Source organism: Pongo abelii, chromosome 4, assembly GCF_028885655.2.
Source record: "Pongo abelii isolate AG06213 chromosome 4, NHGRI_mPonAbe1-v2.0_pri, whole genome shotgun sequence".
In the NCBI taxonomy this organism is placed as follows: Eukaryota; Metazoa; Chordata; class Mammalia; order Primates; family Hominidae; genus Pongo; species Pongo abelii.
Genome location: NC_071989.2, coordinates 176,158,124 through 176,179,478, shown reverse-complemented (window position 1 = coordinate 176,179,478; position 21,355 = coordinate 176,158,124). Strand labels below are relative to the sequence as shown.

At 41.1% G+C, this 21,355-nt stretch overlaps 1 protein-coding gene across 8 annotated transcripts in view; it reads right to left on the bottom strand.

The window, feature by feature from the left end:
- TENM2 (teneurin transmembrane protein 2) overlaps positions 1 to 21,355 on the bottom strand; it is a 1,285,801-nt gene that overhangs the window by 964,890 nt on the left and 299,556 nt on the right. For all 8 annotated transcript variants that reach the window (XM_054556187.2, XM_054556189.2, XM_024247419.3 and 5 more), the window contains exon 3: positions 15,609 to 15,908. In XM_054556187.2, coding sequence (XP_054412162.2) covers positions 15,609 to 15,834 — 226 coding nt within the window. In that variant the 5' untranslated portion in view covers positions 15,835 to 15,908. The remainder of the gene's footprint in view (positions 1 to 15,608; positions 15,909 to 21,355) is intronic.

The window sequence follows — 21,355 nt, the reverse complement described above, 5'->3', positions numbered from 1 at the left end:
TCCCTTGCCTCCATAACTGTTGTGGGTATTGATGGCCAGGCTTCTAAACCTCTTAAAACTCCCCAACTCTGCTGCCAACTTAGACAATACTCTTTCAAGCGCTCCTTTTTAGTTATCCCCACCTGCCTAGTTCCCTTATTACGCCGAGACACTTTAACTAAATTATCTGCTTCCCTGATTACTCCTGGGCTACAGCCACACCTCATTGCCGCCTTTTCCCCCAGCTCAAAGCCTCCTTCACATCCTCCCCTTGTATCTCCCCACCTTAACCTACAAGTATAAGACACCTCTACTCACTCCTTAGCGACCAGTCATGCACCCCTCACCATCCCATTAAAACCTAATCACTCTTACCCCACTGAATGCCAATATCCCATCCCACAGCATGCTTTAAAAGGATTAGAGCCTGTTATCACTCGCCTGTTACAGCATGGCCTTTTGAAGCCTATAAACTCTCCTTACAATTCCCCCATTTTACCTGTCCTAAAACCAGACAAGACTTACAGGTTAGTTCAGGATCTGAGCCTTATCAACCAAATTGTTTTGCCTATCCACCCCGTGGTGCCAAACCCATATACTCTCCTATCCTCAATACCTCCCTCCACAACCCATTATTCTGCTCTGGATCTTCATCCCAGCCTCTCTTCGCTTTCACTTGGACTGACCCTGAAACCCATTAGGCTCAGCAAATTACCTGGGCTGTACTGCCGCAAGCCTTCACAGACAGCCCCCCTTTACTTCAGTCAAGCCCAAATTTCATCCTCATCTGTTACCTATCTCGGCATAATTCTCATAAAATCACACGTGCTCTCCCTGCTGATCGTGTCCGACTAATCTCCCAAACCTCAATCCCTTACAAAACAACAACTCCTTTCCTTCCTAGGCATGGTTAGTGTGGTCAGAATTCTTACACAAGAGCCAGGACCGCACCCTGTAGCCTTTCTGTCCAAACAACTTGACCTTACTGTTTTAGCCTAGCCCTCATGTCTGCGTGCAGCAGCTGCCGCTGCTTTAATACTTTTAAAGGCCCTAAAAATCACAAACTATGCTCAACTCACTCTCTACATTTCTCGTAACTTCCAAAATCTATTTTCTTCCTCCCACCTGATGCATATACTTTCTGCTCCCCGGCTCCTTCAGCTGTACTCACTCTTTGTTGAGTCTCCCACAATTACCATTGTTCCTGGCCCGGACTTCAATCCAGCCTCCCACATTATTCCAGATACCGCACCTGACCCTCATGACTGCCTCTCTCTGATCCACATGACGTTCACCCCATTTCCCCATATTTCCTTCTTTCCTGTTCCTCACCCTGATCACACTTAGTTTATTGATGGCAGTTCCACCAGGCCTAATCGCCACACACCAGCAAAGGCAGACTATGCTATAGTATAAGCCACTAGCCTGCCTCTTAAAACCTCTCATTTCCTTTCCATCGTGGAAATCTATCCTCAAGGAAATAACTTCTCAGTGTTCCATCTGCTATTCTACTACTTCTCAAGGATTATTCAGGCCCCCTCCCTTCCCTACACATCAAGCTCGAGGATTTGCCCCCACCCAGGACTGGCAAATTAGCTTTACTCAACATGCCCCGAGTCAGATAACTAAAATACCTCTTAGTCTAGGTAGACACTTTCACTGGATAGGTAGAGGCCTTTCCTACAGGGTCTGAGAAGGCCGCCGCTGTCATTTCTTCCCTTCTGTCAGACATAATTCCTCAGTTTAGCCTTCCCACCTCTATACAGTCTGATAACAGACCAACCTTTATTAGTCAAATCAGCCAAGCACTTTTTCAGGCTTTTGGTATTCAGTGAAACTTTTATATCCCTTACAGTCCTCAGTCTTCAGGAAAGGTAGAACGGACTAATAGTCTTTTAAAAACACACCTCACCAAGCTCAGCCACCAACTTAAAAAGGACTGGACAATACTTTTACCACTTTCCCTTCTCAGAATTCAGGCCTGTCCTCGGAATGCTACAGGGTACAGCCCATTTGAGCTCCTGTATGGACGCTCCTTTTTATTAAGCCCCAGTCTCAGTCCAGACACCAGACCAACTTGGACTGTGCCCCCCAAAACTTGTCATCCCTATCTTCTGTCTAGTCATACTCCTATTCACCGTTCTCAACTATTCATACATGCCCTGCTCTTGTTTACACTGCCAGTTTACACTGTTTCTCCAAGCCATCACAGCTGATACCTCCTGGTGCTATCCCCAAACTGCCACTCTTAACTCTGAAAGTAAATAAATAATCTTTGCTGGCAGGACTATGCTGAATCTCCTTAGGCACTCTCTGATTAGATGCCCTGGGTCCTCCCAATTCTTAGACCTTTAATACCTGTTTTTCTTCTTCTCTTATTCCATTTAGTTTTTCAGCTCATACGAAACCGTATCCAGGCCATCACCAATAATTCTAAATGACAAACGTTTCTTCTAACAACCCCACAATATCACCCCTTACCACAAAATCTTCCTTCAGCTTAATCTCTCCCACTCTAGGTTCCCATGCCGCCCCTAATCCCGCTCGAAGCAGCCCTGAAAAACATCGCCCATTATCTCTCCATACCACCTCCAAAAATTTTCTGTGTCTCAACATTTTACCACTATTTCATTTTATTTTTCTTATTAATATAAGAAGACAGGAATGTCAGGCCTCTGAGCCCAAGCTAAGCCATCATATCCCCTGTGACCTGCACGTACACATCCAGACGGCCGGTTCCTGCCTTAACTGATGACATTCCACCACAAAAGAAGTGAAAATGGCCTGTTCCTGCCTTAACTGATGACATTATCTTGTGAAATTCCTTCTCCTGGCTCATCCTGGCTCAAAAACTCCCCTACTGAGCACCTTGTGACCCCCACTCTGCCCGCCAGAGAACAACCCCCCTTTGACTGTAATTTTCCTTTACCTGCCCAAATCCTATAAAACGGCCCCACCCCTATCTCCCTTCGCTGACTCTCTTTCCGGACTCAGCCGGCCTGCACCCAGGTGAAATAAACAGCCTTGTTGCTCACACAAAGCCTGTTTGGTGGTCTCTTCACAGGGACACGCATGAAACCCACTATTTTAACACAATCTTTCCCTACTGACTTCATCTTTCAACATAAATGTAACTTGATCATTTTCTTCCAATAGTAGGTCCAAATTCATCATTACTGCTTTGACTTTGAAGACGTTGGATCAATTAACATAATCAATTGTTACCTGTTACATTCCAAGCCAGGTACTCAAATTAAAACCTCACTTTTAATGTTTGACACAATGTGGGCTGAGAAGCGGGGGTGCCAGAAGAATCAGTCCACCTGCTTCTTCTGACTCAGAAACAAGGAGATGGACTATGGCACCAAGGGCCTGCAATGCCTAATACACCAGCAAATGATTACTCGATAGTGGTTTAGAAACACTACATAATGAGTTTCGGTTACATTGCATTTATTAACCCAAACCCTTGAAGAATCAAAAGACTATTATGAGCTTCTGAGTGAAAAGTGAGATTCTAAGTCACTATGCTAAGTATGAGGTCCTGTAAGCTTGAAATGTCATCAGTTACCAAAGAAATATTATATTCTATAGAGTATGTCCTTTTGCACTCAAATCCCTTGAGACATTTTGTTTATATAAAGATATGGTTTTAAAAAATGCTGATGCCTGGGTCCTCCCTGCCACAGATTGGGATTTAATTGGTCTTGGGTGAGACTAGGACATGCAGACTTTTCAAAACTGCCCAGGAGAGTCCAATGAGTCACCACTGGTCTAGAAACAAAAATGACATGGACTGTGGCCACAGTCATTGTCCCCTTACCGCTCAGCTAGGACAACTCAGCACTTTGCTGTAGCCTCCCTGCTGTTCAGTCTCTGGGTTTGTGAAGCAGAAAGTGTTAACTGGGTCAGCTCTTTGCAGAGCTTTTTTGCAGGGCAGACAAATGGAGTCAGAGTGCAAGCATTAAATGAAATGTCACTGTAAACTAGGAAGAATTTGAACCCAAGGCTGCCAGGCAAACAGGGGTCTTTTGACAGCTGTTGGTGTCACCTGAACTTGCAGTCATTTTGAGAGGGATTTGTTTGGCCTATGGATACTTATCCTGCAGTTGACTGGATTTTATTTATTTATTTTCTTTCTTTTTTTTTTTTTGAGGACATTAAAGTAGTATGCCTCCCTTCCATCAATGTTCCAGTTGCAGCCAATACGTCCATTGAAACTAATTTAACTCACTGGAACTACTCTCTAAATAAATTCACCCTTTTGGTTCAAAGTGCTACAAACAAATTCAGTGATTTCATTCCCCGTACATGGATCAGACTTTAACTGCCCAAGGACAGAAGGAGAAGCACATATTATGAGGTGGTAGTGGACATGTGGGAATTTGAAAGAAAGTGCTTCAGACTATTTTTAAACTGAAATGTATCCCACTGGGACCGCAATTGCCCAGTGCCGACTATTCATAAATCAGGGTGAACACAAAGAGGCTTCACATTTTGTGGGTCTGGCCAAAGAAAAAGATCTGGGAAAGGAAGGAGAATCACAGATTTAGTTGAGTGAGAATGCATCAGAGCCCATCTGACTTTTCTCTGTGTTTTGTGTTTTTTTCCGTTTCCCCCCTCATTCTTGAAAAGATTTTTCTGTCTTGGAGAAAATGCATTAAACATAATGCTGATAGTAACTTTGATAAAATATTCCAAATGTTATAAAAGTCTGTTGGACCTTATTAAATAAGTCTATATTACACTTATTTTTAATATTGTGGTGCACACTCAGTATTTGTTCTGATCACTCCCAGCAAAGATTTATTACTAAAGTAGATCTGACTTGAGGTTGAGTGGAAAGGAAGGCAGTCAGTGCAGGAGGAATATTGAGTAACTTGGTGGTGTGAGAGAGTTTGGCTGCAGCAGAGAAAAAGGGAACTTGTGAGATGTGCATGCCAATTAAGGTGCTCAAGAAATGAACATGTATTCATTTCGAGTACACACTAGCCCCTTCCTCTTCATATGTCCCTAGGGATGCTTCTGGAATTGCTAGAGCTGAAAATTAAATTATAAACCTAAAACATGACATTGAAAATGTAATGTCTCCTTTGATAATATCAGTGTGATGATTCATCAGTGGGTGGGGCAGCGCCACTCCTGGACACAGATTGTAAAGCATGGTAAGGCTGATCCTGGCAATTCTTCCATCTCTCACTGTGCAGTTTTCCCAAAGGTTCTGGTCAGAAAGGCATCCCTGCACGGATCACATATGCACCAAAGACCTCCTATACATACCGCAGAGTAGACAGCTGCAGAGACTTAATTGCAACATGTGGCACCAGCCAAGAAAAGCTGATAATATTGCATCACCAATAATCAGAAAAAGGAACTGTTAGTGCAACTCAACATGCTAGTGTCAGAGTAAATGGCAGAAAACTTGCAAGTTGGCATTTCAAAACGTGAGATTTGATATTGTCATGCTGGACAGACATACCATCCACATTTTCTAAGTGGAGTCTGTTTCTGAGCTGTGCTTTCCATTTTTCTCATTAGAACAGGAAACAAGCCACTAAAAAGAGCAAATTCCCTGGTAGTTGCATCTATGAGTCAGAGGACAAAACTGCAGAGCCCTTTGTTTATTTCCCTATTCATAGGAGTCATAGAATCCATGTGCTATGTATGCTGAGTCACTCATCAAGAGAATAATAACAACAATAACAACCCATTAAGGGCTATAAAAATTCAGAGGGCAGAAAGCTTCACCAAAGATGTGAACCACTGGTCACATCCTGTGGGATGAATAGGTTTGGAATAGGCAGAGGGGTATTCCACAAGAAAAAAATAGACATAGGAAGATCCGTGATATTTTTGCAATTGTGAGAGCTTTCAGAGGTTTGGCATATTAAATAAAGGCCTGAGAGGAACAGGACTGGTGTAAGACAGAAGGCAGAAACGGGGCCTGTGGCAAACTGAAATGTAAATAGACTGGCACTTGATTCAAAATTCTTAAGAAATCCATAGGCCAAATAAAACCTATCTAGGGGCCAAATATGTCCTGTGTACATTAATTTTGTGGCCTCTGATTTAGGGGACATAAAGGAGGTCAACTCTGAGTGGTGGGATGGGGAATAAAACTCACACCGTGGAATGACAGGTCAAGTTTGCACTGAGTGAATAGCACATGTAAAGGAAATTAAGGTGTTCTTTTTTTTTCCCCCAGTTGTTTCACAGGATTTTCTTCCCCTTCCTATTCCTTGAGTACCTGTATTGTCATGTGAGCTTCTTATTTCTCTTCCTTGTACATTTTTTTCTCAGATGATCATACCAAGTCCCGTGAAATTATTAGCTGTCAACTGCTAAATCTTTATCCAGCTCAAGCCTCTCTCCAGAATTTCAAGACTGGACAGCCACAGCCTATTAGTCATCTGCACATGGAGAGCCTACAGGATACCTCCAATTCAAAAGGTTGACAGTTACCTATCCCATCTAACCCACAAACCAGGCCATCCTCTGTCTCAAGCCCTGGTGATTGATGCTAACATCTTGTCAGTTGCCATAATCAGAAACTTCAGGGATGTCCTTGATTTTTCTTTTTTCGCTTAGGCTGCTTGCCCCATCAGTTGCCAGAAAGAATTGTTTCTATCTTCCAAACATACTCAGCTTTGCAAATAAAGTTACCATTGGCAGGGATAAAACACACACTCAGTTGAACACACACACACACACACACACACACAGAACTCACATCTACTTAGAGTCTCTGATTTATTTAGTCCATGATAGAGAACAAACAATGATATCATGGTCCACACAGAGAAGGGGCAGATGTAGCATAATCTCTTCTCTATTTTTTTCCTTGCCTGGGATCCGTATGAAGTGCTCTGTAGCTGGTGCTACCCTTTGCATAGGCAGGAATCTAACAAATTTAAAAAAAAAAATCCAAATTTTTGTTGCAACACTACATTTTTAATACTTAGGTTTATGTCCAACATTCCAGAAGAACTTGAACTAACAATCTATGTACTTCCACTTAAGGGGTTATTTACAAGCATTGACCTTTCCTGGCTCTTTAAGTAAACTCAGCATCAGAAAGGCAATATTCTCTTTGCAGGAGAAAAAAGCAGTCAATGCCCAGGAGTCTCAGAACAGTATATCTGCCTCCGCTTTTAAGGTATCCTAAAAAGCCAACAATCAGGGGCCGGGTGCGTTGGCTCATGCCCGTAATCCCAGCACTCTGGAAGGCCGAGGCGGGTGGATCACCTAAGGTCAGAAGTTCCAGACCAGCCTGACCAACATGGAGAAATCCCGTCTCTACTAAAAAATACAAAAAAAAAAAAAAAAAATAGCCAGACATGGTGATGCATCCCTGTAATGCCAACTACTTGGGAGGCTGAGGCAGGAGAATTGCTTGAACCTGGGAGGCGGAGATTGCGGTGAGCAGAGATTGCACCATTGCACTCCAGCCTGGGCAACAAGAGTGAAACTCTGCCTAAAAAAAAAAAAAAAAAAAAAAAAGCCAACAATCTTTTCATCTCAACAACATTTCTCCAACAATCTCTGCTATCCTAGTTCAGGACACCAGGCTCCCTTGCTCAGATGAAGACACAACCTCTAACTGACCATCTTTCCTCTCTCCACAAGCTGAAACCAGCACTGCCTCCCTGAAATGTCTTCATGGCTGTTTCTCTCTGCCACTCTAGCTCATCCAACCTACACTTCTTTGACATCCTTGGAACAACAGAATGTGGTCACCTCTGGGCCTTTGCACATGCCATGACTCTTGCCTGAACACTGTCTTGCCTCTTGATTGTCTGACCTCCTCCCCATCCCTCAAACGTATGCAGGAATGCCACAATTTCTGGGATGCCATTCCGGACACAAATCTGGGTTAGAGGTCTCTCCAAAACCATCCAATATTTTCCCTTCTGTAGTGTTTTTTATATGGTACCTAGTTACATATCTGTTATATCTTACCATTTTAAAACTGCCAAACTCTGTGAGGTTAGAAACCACGTTTACCTTTTTTTATTGTTGTGTCCCACAAATTGCAGTTGCCTTTTAGGAACCCCTGAAATATTTTTGAATCAATTTGAGGGAAGTGGGAAAAATAAGGCCGTGTTTTAAAAACTCAAAACTATCCATGTTATGGAAAACATGCCAGAGGAAAGAATTAGGGAAGGAGGCAATTGAAATGCTCAAGCAATTGTCCAGTGTTGAAATATTGGAAGCTGCCCATGGAATGAGAAACTTGAAACTGAGATAAATGAAGCAGGAATAATAGGTGTGATTTGGTAAACGTCAATATAAAGAATCAAGAAAAAAGAGGCTTGGAAGACTCTATCTAAAATGCAAGGCTGTGATACCATTCCCCAAAGCTGAGAAATGAAAAACGGAAACAAATTTTGAGGGAAAGACAATTAAATTTCCTACTTGGATAGGTAAAGATAAAATATTCCAAGGCCCAGTAGCAAAGTGGATGTGAAGCTTATAATATGGTTTGGCTGTGTCCCCACTCAAGTCTCACCTTGAATTATAGCTCCCATAATCCCCATGTGTGATGGGAGGGACCTGGTGGGAGGTAATTGAATCGTGGGGGTAAGTTTTTCCCATGCTATTCTCATGATAGTGAATAAGTCTCATGAGATTCGATGGTTTGATGAAGGGTAGTTCCTCTGCACATGTGCTCTTCCCTGCCACCATGTAAGATGTGCCTTTGCTCCTCCTTTGCCTCTACCATGATTGTGAGGCCTCCCAGCCATTTGGAACTGTAAGTCCATTAAACCTTTTCCTTATAAATCACCAAGTCTCAGGTATGTCTTTATTAGCAGTGTGAGAATGGACCAATACAGCTTAGAAAGACTACAGAAAGGGAGCCTTAAACTTCAGCCTCACTAGCATTAGGAGCATTTGTTATCAGGCCAGTTAGTGTTTACGGTCTACTGCAGCTATCAGAGTCTTTCCTTCCTGTGCGGAATTCATTCCATCAGGTTTAGGAGGCACTCACTGTAAGCTATCTCCAAGCACAGGATAAACCTACATCCAAGACGTGGCCAGCTACACCCATAAAATGGTAGATATAGGTATCATCAGCATGTGTCCCATGCCAGGCCAGCCTGAATATCTACTTGGAGAATATTCTGCTGAAAATAGCAAAATAAACTCCAAACATATATATAAACAAGGGACTCTTTCCAGTGATGTAACCAAATGAGAAAATGTGAGAGTGGGGGTAATCAGCAGACATCTTCAAAGAGATCTCTCCGAAGAATAAAGCCAATATATGAGAATGAGAATCTTGTGAGAGATGATAAGTATGAGGGCAGATGCATTCTTAGATTACTGGTGATGTCAGCCAAAACATTATCCTTTCAAGTAAGCTAATTTGAACTGGGATACTATCGTTTGTAAATGAAAAAGTTTTTAGAAGTAGAAATAGTGACCACTGAAGTCATATGAATAAGAGTGTTCTAAAGAAAGTGCCATGGAGAAGAAGAGTATAGGATTAGGGTGAAACTCTGGGGAATTTCCACTGAGAAAGAGCAGGAAAAGGAGGGTAATTCAAAGAAAGTTAGACACAAAGTTGAATGCAGAATTGACAATAGATAATTACTGGGAGGATAACAGTTGGGCAAACATGAAGATAGTTGCCAAATGGCTAAAGTTATTGAAAAATATAGACATATTCCTAGAAGGGTAGTAAGCATCAACAATGAAAATCCACAACATTGACTCTCTGACATAGACTCCAAATTACTGCACATAAAGTGAAGAAAATGGATTAATTTTATCCAGCATTTATATGGATTAAATCTACTCTTAATTAAACTCATTTCTGAAATATGTATGCATTTACATGCCATAAAATACACACTTAAAAAAAGTGTTTGTATCCTATGACACTACCTTAGAGCAGTTTTTCCAATCTATTTTTTTTTTTGACTTGTAAAATTGTCTGACTAGCAACTCTCTTACAGTTTGTCGGCATCAGTTGACAGTTGTTAGATAGTATCGTTCATTCCTGTCTAAAAATAGGAAAATAATGTATGAGTTATGTTCATCTTTGGGAACAAAATGTATGGTGGATAGAGAGTCAGACACACTCTATCAACAAGCTGGAAAAAAGTTCTGAGTTTGAAAACGTCAGAATTTTTGCAAGTCACGGGAAACAAATCAAGAGGAAAAAAAAATTTCTGTTGCACCAAAGTATTATTAGGGTTGGAAAGCAAGTGATCTCCACTTCTGCTGGTAGTAGGGTTAAAATGACAATAACTGTAATGATAACTACTAGCACTTATTTAAAGAAAGAGATAATGTCCAGCTCATAATAAATACACAATTGTAAGGAATAAACCCAAAAACTATATATGGTAGAGCTTTTACAAATGGAGAAAATGAGACTCAGTCTATGTTCTGGAATTTGATCAAGATCACACTAACGGTACCCATCAGCACTGGGATATGGACACAGTTGAACTCCAGAGTCTTCATTCATTACTCTTTTCCCATATGCCTCCCATATAAAACAACAAGGATTCAAGTTATCCAGCGAAAGGATAACACTGAAATGTTGTAGATTCTCTTTTTCTAAGGATATTTTTTAAAAAAAGAAAAAACAATACAACCAAAGACTAGAAGGCATTGTGTTATTCTTAGTTGAGTTATGAAAAGAAGTCCTACCTGGAAGTGGGAAAATAAATGGAAAGTAATCTTCTCAAGGTACATTTCAGCCTTCAAAATATTGACCACACAAACTCTTGAACTTTACTAACATCTACAAGGTATTGTTTGTAGGTAAATTAAAGTGCTGAGGTTTTCAAACTAGAACCTTTTAATTATTATTTAGGTATAGTGGAAAAATGGCTATTTTCAGACAATGGCATAGAAAGAAATGTTTACAGTTTCCAAAGTATTCCCACAATTATTATATAAGTTAATTGAATCATTGCAGGTAATACTCTAGCTTACTAGTGGTTCACGAGTTTTCAGCTCATTAACACTGTTTAAACGTACATTATGCCAAATTATACAGAGCAAAAGTTATTGCCCAAATTATTTTAAAGATCATAGGAGCAAGAATTAGTTTATGGAGTACCAAAACCAAACCTAGCCTAAAATGTGTATGTGTGTTGATTTTTGTTTACATGCTTTTTAAAGCACATCAAATAGTTGGTAGGATTTATTTCTTTGCTCTAATTGATAGAGAGAACTGATGCAAGCACTTTCAAAAATTCAATCTTCCCCCAATTTTTCTCCGACCTTGACCTAGACAGCCAGCCTGAGGTAGAGAGAAAGAATTCAATCTTGGCCCCCTCTCAAGAGACTTGAACTGCTAACTGAAAAGACGCACTTTTTGAGGAATAAGAGGGCTGGCTGAACTCTCTGGCCCACTGGGCCTTGGTTAGCACAGAAACAAGTCAGTTCTGCTTACCTGAGCAATATCATTTAGATAGTGACACCTTTCTTGGTTAGTGTTCCAGGTTGAGAGTTTGTGCAAAAAGGTGATGACCATAAGGGAGGGCATAGAATCAGCGCTGACAGCCCAGTACACATCCCTACAGTCGAAGCGTTTTCCTACAGTGGTGGTTGTTAGAGAGGTATTGTAGGCAGGAATGCTTCTGGAGAGTCAGGAATGATTGTGAGATGGAGGTGAATGGATGAGAACAGGAATTAGATCAGCAGGGCTGGGAGCTGGTGGTGAACATTATATGTTCAATCAATACTATTAACTACAGTTCCTGTATCATTAAGAAAGACTTAAAGGTATGGATTCTTAAAAGGCTTAGAAAGTGAATTTCATAGATCCTTCCCAGCCTTTGACAGGATTTAAAGATATTTTTGTTTGTTTACTTATTTTATGGGGAGGTGATGAAACACATTGGTTTAAAACACAGTTCTTGAATACAGCCCCTTAGGTTTGAAGCCTATCTCTGGCTCTTTCCGTGTTTTCAACTTTGGATGACTTATTTAATCTCTCTCTGACTCAGTTTCCTAATAAGTAAACAAGGGAGTGATAGTACCCACCTCGCAAAGCTGTTGTGAGCACTAACTGAGTTAATGCAAGCAAAATGCTTAGATTGGCTCCTGACACAAACTACTCAACAAATGTTCGCCATTACTCTTTTCTCTTTTTTTTTTTTTTTTGAGACGGAGTCTCGCTCTATAGCCCAGACTGGAGTGCAGTGGCGCGATCTCGGCTCACTGCAAACTCCGCCTCCCGGGTTCACGCCATTCTCCTGCCTCAGCCTCCCAAGTAGCTGGGACTACAGGTGCCCGCCACCACACGCGGCTAATTTTTTGTATTTTTAGTAGAGACGGGGTTTCACCGTGTTAGCCAGGATGGTCTCCATCTCTTGACCTCGTGATCCGCCCACCTCGGCCTCCCAAAGTGCTGGGATTACAGGCGTGAGCCACCGCGCCCCCCCTGTTCGCCATTATTCTTTTGTCATTGTTATTATTGTTGTTTGTTTAATATACCTGAAAACCATGTAGTAATCCTGATAAAACACAGAATGCAGAGCAGAGTCCCAGGCACATACACATGCAAAAGCAGAATTCACGTCCAACTCTAGACTCCTAAGCCCCAGGAGAATGTCTTGTATATCACACTGCTCTTCACCCTAACTCCGGGGTCCAGAAAAAAAAAGACAAGCTTGTACAAACTGCCTGGGAACTTGGCCGACCTTCATTATTCAAAGTGGCATCTATTTCACAGGTTGGACCAGGGCTGGGTCTGACCAGGGATCAGACCACTGCTCACTTTTGTCAGATGCATTAGCTCTCAGACCACTAGGATGCTATTTAGTGCAGGATTAGTCATTTACTAATTACTAATTACTCCAGTGGCCACAGACCGAAGGTCAGCAATTTTCTTCCTTCACACCAGGAGGATCCAGCATAATAGAGGCCAGACAGGTGATTTGCATACTCAAGAGAAGAAGCCATAATAGAAGAAGGCAGAGGAGGATTCTGTGTTGAAAGCAAGCAAAGATGGGCACAATCTGACCGGAGCTTCCGTAAACTTCTCATGGGAACACCTGGCTCGTTTCTCCTGCTGGGAGATGGCAGGTTCTTGCATTTGATACTTGAGTGGGCCAGCTGGGGTAACTGGACAAGGTCTGACTCTGGGCCCGCATCACTTTCGCGGGCTGGCAATTCTTTTCCACCCTGAGCATCTGTAGAGTCATCCAACTGTGTTTGCAAAACTTGGTTGTATGTGAGAAGTGTGTTTGTTTTATGATCAGTGTCTTGGGTTTTAAATAAGAATACTGCAGGAGATGATCCCCCTATGATCCTTGTTAATGTATCTCTAGGCTAATAAGTACGGAGATGATCCTGCTCTTTGATTTCATGAATAAGAAAATAAAATGGGAAATGCATGACATTTAAAAAAATTATTGTTATTACTGAGTGTAAAATTTATTTTAACCCTCTCTGTAGTGGCTAAGTTTCAAGTTGAATGTACTGCTTGCCAGATTGTATCTCCTGTTCCTGCTCTCCTTAAATATGTGCTTATTTACTTCCTGCGGAGTTCAATTTTAGAACCCATCAAAGTAGATCCACTCAGACTCTGACTACATTTTCATGCATAAATTCATAGATGTCTTCAGAAGGAATTGCACTTGCATATGCAAATACCTTCTGATGCTTTTTATTTCTACTTTTGGCCTGCACAGTTTTTAATTCATGCAAACACATTACACAAACAAATATGGGCTCAATAACAACATGCGGCATGTGTGAATTGTTAATTGCAAAGCTCTGAGTTGGATATGGCCAAGCAACCTCCATTATTATCAATGGAGGGGAACAAGACGAAACAGGAAGAATAAAGGTATATTTGAAAATAAAATCGCAGTCCTTGGTTTTATTTTATGTAAATATTAATAAAGGAAAAGGTGACAGGCCGATCCACAATTCAACAATAATCTGGAATCTACATCTCAGTGCCCAATGATCCAGAAGCCAGGATGCACTTTTAATAAGACTTAGGAAGAAGAGTGAACATTTCAGCACAGAATTATGAGACACAAAAACATATGCAGGAACAACGTAAATGAGACAAAAACTACAGCAGAAAATGAAAGGCTTTCAACCACGTTGAACGTGCATCACCTTTCAAAATATCTGAGTCTCGTGTTAGTGCAGCTCTGGGAAACAACAGAGAGGTGTCCCAATTTTATTATATTGGAAATGTAAGCTGTCTCTCAGTTAATTAAGCCATGATTCTTCATATTTTTTTTTCTCCAATTGCCACTACCTGCAATTTGGGGAATGGTGAGGACTTAACAAAGCAAAAACACTTGTTGAAGTTACAGATCAAAGGCATTTGATCCAGAGCAATTTTCAAGCAGCCTCTGCCCCCATTTTCTCATGGAGGAGGATCAGCATGTGTTTCATTTACATGAAGATAATTCAGAAAATAAGAAGGAAGATTAAATAAAAATTGTATCCTGCAAGAGTTATAATGGCAATGGAAACACAATTCTAACAGTTTCTCTCTTGATTTATTTTTTCAATCCTATGTTAAATATAAAAGCTGAAGCTAGGCTAAACGAGGAGTGTATAAAAAGATGTTATCTAGAACAACCTCTGGATTGTAGATTTATAAACCATGGGCATAGTGCTAATTAATAACATATATATACACATATGCACGTTTTGTAATAAATAAAAAATAGTAAAAAGTAGTTTAAGGAAGCTGAGAAACCAGGACTAGAATTCCAAGCTATTTCATTAGAAATTAAACCCATTGCAACATTTACTCCCAAGGACATGGAACAAGAAATAAAGAATCAGTGTTATAAAACAAATGAGGCAATAACCTAGCAGAGCAGGGCTTAGCCCTTTCGCACTGGCAGAGTGACCCTTCCCGAGGCATCCGGTACAGTTTTGTGCGTTTATTTGTAATTTTGCTGAGCCATCAATGTAAACTGCACACACGGCGAGGCTGGTACTAGTAAGACATGGAGCTAGAGAGTGAGCTTTGTCACACCACCTCTCAGCACTGCTTTGCTTTATTCTACGTGTTGATGCATTTACAGCAACCCTGGAGAAGTGATAACAGAACTCTTCATAAATATTGGACATGAAGAGAGTGCCAACTGTTAGTGCTTGGGAGAAAAATATTCTCCTCCCAAAAGAAATCAAAACAGTACAAGAAAAGGAAAATTAAGGCTTGGGGAAAGTAGGAGGGATAATTACATCAGTGGAATTGGAAAATAACATACATGCGGCCACCTATGCTCTGAAACACAAAAAGAGAAACCTATAACTCAGAATTAACATCATATTTTAGTAGAGGGAAAAGGGTGTATTATTATACACGATTTCAAAGACGTTTTAACCAAGATACACCATTTGTTCAAGGAGAATCTAAGTGAGAAACCCAATGCGAAAAGGAATAGAAATCTGAGGCTTGTAAGTGGACTATGAGGAGAATAATTTTGAGAAACCACAGATAATCTTAGCTTTCTCAGGATAGAGATTCACCATGGTGTTAGGAATGTCCTTTATGGAGCCAGGGGTCTGCTGTAGGGTACATCCGTCAAAAACCACCATGGTGGATCTCCAAAAGCAGCCATCAACCATGTAAATCAAGTAAGTTAGACAGTTGAGAGCAAATCAGCAGGGGAAACCCTACAAACCTTGTCTAGGAAACTCATCTGACTCCCGGTGGATGAGGTCTGTGACTCGGTTTCCATAGTGCATCCTGCTGTCATGGTCATAGGCCTTCAGAGTCTCACTGGAGCTGTAGGATTTCTGTGTGGGCACACGGCAGTCCTCACTGTCCAGGGAGGAGCTTGTGTAGCGACACTCTTTGCCACAGCGTCCTCTGGTCAAAGAGCGGTGTCGCCGGTCCTTTACATCCATTATTCCAGATACGGCAGAATGCTGATGTTTTCAGAAAAGTCAGGCCTGAGTTTTGGCACTTGTCACTTTGCCACCTAAAAACATAGAAGAAAAAACCCAAGACTGTGATTACAAGAAATGCTGCCTTCAGTTCTGATTCATGCTCTGACTCAGACGAAAACATGAACATGCAGCCTTGGTCAGCCCTGCACAATCTCTTTTGCAAAAGTTTAATGTAAACTAAACAATCAGCCTAAATAGAAGAACTCGATACAGTAAATTAATTTTCTTGCTGTTTAATTTAATAGATTTGGAAAAAATAGTAACAACAAATACTCATCTTTTGATTTTTTTGTATGCACAGATGACATGATCAGTCTGTCACTGTAATGCAAGATCTTACTATGAAGCAATTCAAAGCCAAATTGATTTTATCCTTCTTTAATTACATTCTCTCTATGCTATAGAAGGCTTGGGTAGAAAACAAATACCACCCTCCTCCAAAAAAAACAAAAAAACAAAAAAACAAAAAAAAAACAAAAGGCAAAGAAAGGTGCAGCAGCAGATTTGAGCATAAGGCATAAATATGTGCTATTAATACTTTGTAGTGATACCAAGTCACATTCAACTAACATAACATTTCCTGGCTATGTCTGGAGAATAAGAATAAAAGTTGTTCTCGACATGCAAACAATCTTTCTCCAATTTCTTCAACGAGCTTTTGGCAAACTCCCAGTTTTTGCTCCCTTGCAGATCTGTATCTTGGACACACCTGGTTACTTCTTCTGCCTAGTCATCCACCAACATGATAACTGCTGAACAGGCAGTCTTACTGGCACAGCCACCTGATAATCACCCCAAGCCATTCTGTCACCTTCATTGCTGGGATACCCACTATAGAACAGAAAAAAAAAGTGAGGAAGATTACCAAGTACAGTAGGAAAGCTGAAGGGAAGGAACCTCTCTAACATATGAACTGGCAACCAGGGAGCCCCACAGTCTGGCATTTGACACCCTCAGACTGGAAGTGTATGCCAAACATCACTCAGAAAACACTCGCCTTCTGCTTAGCAAATATGACCAAAATGCTTAGGCGCCTCCAAGTTCCAAATCATAGGCTCTTATTGATTTCATTTGCCATGCAAAATAGCATATACCACAGGGCCAGGACCTGGACGGAACGGACAAATATGAATTTTAATTAAAATGGAAAATGCAACCCAGAGCCAGGGCAATGATTTTTCTCCAGGCTACTGTTGCTCACTGCCTCCTCAATATGTCAGCAAATACTTGGGGAGCAGATCTATAGTTTTGAACCCCTCTGCTCTTCCTTGGCTATTTTACCACACTATAATAAGATAGCTATGCACAGCAATGTGGATGGCATTTGCCTGCACACACCAGAAGCCAAGTAGCCCCTCCCTTGTTTTTTCACACCAGGAGTTCTTCTATATCTCAGGGACCCTCCCCCCAATCTATACTACATGTACACTTTATCAAATATTGCCTGTAATTGTGGACAATTTTGTTTGACAATTGGCAATGAAAAAGAGGGTACGATTGGCTGGGCGCGGTGGCTCATGTCTGTAACTTTGGGAGGCCGAGGCGGGTGGATCGAGGTTAGGAGTTCAGGACCAGCCTGGCCAACATAGTGAAACCCCGTCTCTACTGAAAATACAAAAAAAATTAGCTGTGCATGGTGGCGGGCACCTATAATCACAGCTACTTGGGAGGCTGAGGCAGGAGAATTGCTGGAACCCAGGAGGCAGAGGTTGCAGTGAGCTGAGATCTGCCATTGCACTCCAACCTGGGCAACAAGTGCAAAACTCCATCTCAAAAAAAAAAAAAAAAGAAAAAGAGAGTACGAATATTATGATCTTCAAGCACAGTCTTGGTGCTGCCTCAGTTGCTCATAAGAAAGCACAAGCAGTAGCTAGCTTGCTGGACTCTGGAGTCTCTCACTCAGCAAGTTCAGAAGTGCCTTTGAGAGTCATGACCCCAGGACCTGCTTAGAGGACATTAAGTAGTGTCTTTGCATGTCAGTTTTTGCTGTGGCATAGTCAGTTCAAGTGTCTCCACATTAAGGCAATTACTAGATGCCCAAATCCCCTTCCCTAACTTCTAACATGCAGTTTCAACATTTTGGAATCTGTAGGTTATTTAAGAGCATGGCCATTGAAGTCTTAATTGGATGCCAGTCCTACCATGACCACTGGTGAGGCAGAGTCCTTGTCAAAATTATTCCTGGTCTTTTGAACTCAGTTTCTCAATCAGTTGAAATAGAAAATAATAGTATCTACTTCACAGAGTTTTTGTAGAAAATAATAGTATCTACTCCACAGAGTTTTTGTAAAAATTAAAACATACATGGTGGTAAAATTCCTAATATACTATCTAACACATCATAGGGGCTCAATTAAAATTAGTTTTTATTCTCCTCTGAATGACTTTAAAAACGTTTTTTTCTTAGCTAAGGAGTTACAGACTTGCATAAGACAGAGGAGGAAGATGATGATATAAATCCCTGAAACTCACAGTTCTAATAATAAATCGTAATTCTTAAGCTAGGCTCCAATAAAGGAAGACTTTCAGCATCTACTAAAAGAATGTAAGACTGTGTGCACCAATAGTGAGAAGCCACAGGTGGTTTTATAGGGAGTTGAGTATTGATTTTCTTCTCTCTTGCTTCACTGTTAGTTTTTAATTTCAATATCTTCAGTGTTCCTGACTCATGAAATCCTATCTTCTCTAATTTGCATTGTGCTTGGGAAAGTAGACTGACTTTCTACATATGTGTGTATGCGTGTGTGTGCTTTTATTTTATTTTTTAAATCATGCTCAGAGTGGGAGCTTAAAGGCTTATAACATTTATTTTTCATTTTTTATTTTTTTTGAGATGGAGTTTTGCTCTTGTTGCCCAGGTTGGAGTGCAGTGGCATGATCTCAGCTCACGGAATCCTCTGCCTCCTGGATTCAAGTGATTCTCCTGCCTCAGCCTCCCAAGTAGCTGGGATTACAGGTACCCACCACCACACTCAGCTAATTTCTTGTATTTTTAGTAGAGACAGGGTGTCACCATGTTGGCCAGGCTGGTCTTGAACTCCTGATCTCAGGTGATCTGCTTGCCTTGGCCTCCCAAAGTGTTGGGATTACAGGCGTGAGCCACTGTGCCCAGCCACAAGGCTTATAACCTATTAATAAAGTTCAAGAACTTTAGTGTTTGAACATTTTGACATCTAATATGGTTGCTCAGAGATCTTTCCCTGATAAATTTCTCTTTCTTGGCTCTGCCCTTGATAGTTAAGTTTGTCAGCAATATCACCTCTGGATAAATGATGGAAAATTATATATAATGAGGTAAAAATTCACAAATCTCAGTCAGAGAAACTAAATTTCTTAAGGAGCTAGGCAGAGCTCACAGACTGTTGGCAAATAGACATTTTGCATTTAGCCTGCCTGTTACTTAAAAACTGATTGTCGGCTGGGTGCGGTGGCTCATGTCTATAATCCCAACACTTTGGGAGGTCGAGGAGGGTGGATAACAAGGTTAGGAGTTCAAGACCAGCCTGGCCAAGATGATGAAATCCCGTATCTACTAAAAATTCCAAAAAAAAACCAAAATAGCCAGGAGTGGTGGCAGGTGCTTGTAATCCCAGCTACTCAAGATGCTGAGGAAGAGAATTGCTTGAACCCGGAAAGCAGAGGTTTCAGTGAGCCAAGATCGTACCAGTGCACTCTAGCCTGGGCAACAGAGACTCCATCTCAAAAAAAAAAAATTGATTGTCAGTATTAAAAGACAAAATGGAAGAATTATATATGAAAATCTGGATTCTTATCTTTAAAAATCAGGCAGACTATAAATGTCTGCTTCCAGAAAGACGGAATAGACATACTTTTCCCTATTTTCCCTACAAAGTACAGCTAAAAGCCCTGAACATTATATATAAAACACGTAAGATTATGAAAAGTAGAAAGAAGAGCAGAACAATGAGGGGCCTCAGGACCCAAGGAACAACAGTGGTGAGTTCCCTGGGGTTTCTTTTTGCCATATATATGGCAAAAAGAAATTAGATAGATGATTGATAGATAGATAGATAGATAGATAGATAGACAGATAGATAGATAGATAGATAGATAGATAGATAGATAGATAGACAGATAGATAAATATAAATATTCCAGACATGGAGCTGGCAACCCAGAGATCTCAATGGGCACAGACAACAAAAGTGAGCCTCCTATATAGCCAAAGGACTATGAAAAGGGGCAGGCTCACAAGAAAGAAAATGTTGAGACAATGACTACCCTACTCCAGCCACACACCATGGAAACCAACTGTGGCTCCACCCCAATCTTCACCAACAAAGACTAAGTGGAAAGCTTGCCCTTCTGTGAAAATGAGGCTGCAAGTAGGCACCAACCTCAACCAGAGTACAGGAAAGCCAGGTCTTTCAGCCCCTTCCAGGAAATAGTGAAGCTCTCCTCTTCACAGGGTGCTGTCATCCACCCCCACTGAGCATAAACAAGGCACTCCTCCCCTTCTCCATTGGAGTGGGTGGAAGAACGTTTACGAGAGTCAGAACTTTTCGCCATCCTTCTGTGGTGAGTCCTCTTGCCCCCTATGGTGTCAGCAGATGCCATGTAGTAAGCAGGGCTGAAGCATTCCTACTCCTGCCACCCAGAGAGGTATCGCTGCGTGTCTTGTGGGGAGCCAGAACTTCCATTCCTCTACCCCCTGGGTTGGCTTCCCCCTTGGCATCTAAGAAGAAACTCCCTGCCTTTGAATGTTGACAGAAGCTGAGCAGGGAATTTGGCAGTAATGAGGTAGGTTCCTCCTTCCCCTGTCAACAGCAATGCCAGAGAAAATCAGCTAAAATAGAAGGTTTAAATAAGAGCCAGAGTCTCATAACATGATATCCCAAATGTCCAGGTTTCAATAAAAAATCACTTGTCATACGAAAATCCAGGAAGTTCTGAAGCTGAAAGGAAAAATGCACTCAATAGATGGGCCAACGCTGAGATGACAAAGATGTCAGCATTATCTGATATAAGCAGCCATCATGAAATTGCTTCAATGGACAATTATGGGCACACTTGAAACAAATGGAAAACAGAAAGTCTCATCAAAGAAATAGAAATTCTCAGGAACCAAATAGAAGATGTAAAGAAGACCCCAGTGAAAATCTTAGAACTGAAATATACAATAACACAAAACAAAACAAAATTCTCGATAGATGGTAGATTGACTTAACAGCAAAGAGGAGGCAAAAAGAAAAGAAAGAGAGAACTTGCAAATAATCAGTAGAAATTACCCCAATATATACAATAGAAGAAGGAAAGAAAGACAGACAGACAGACAGACAGAAAGAAGGAAGGAAGGAGAGAGAGAGAGAGAGAGAGAGAGAGACAGAGAGAGAGAGAGAGAGAGAGAGAGAAAAGAAAGAAAGAAAGAAAAAGAAACTAACTAACTTAGGGACCTGTAGGGTGATGATAAAATACCTAATGTTCATGTCATCAGAGTCCCAGGAGGAGAAAGAAGGAGG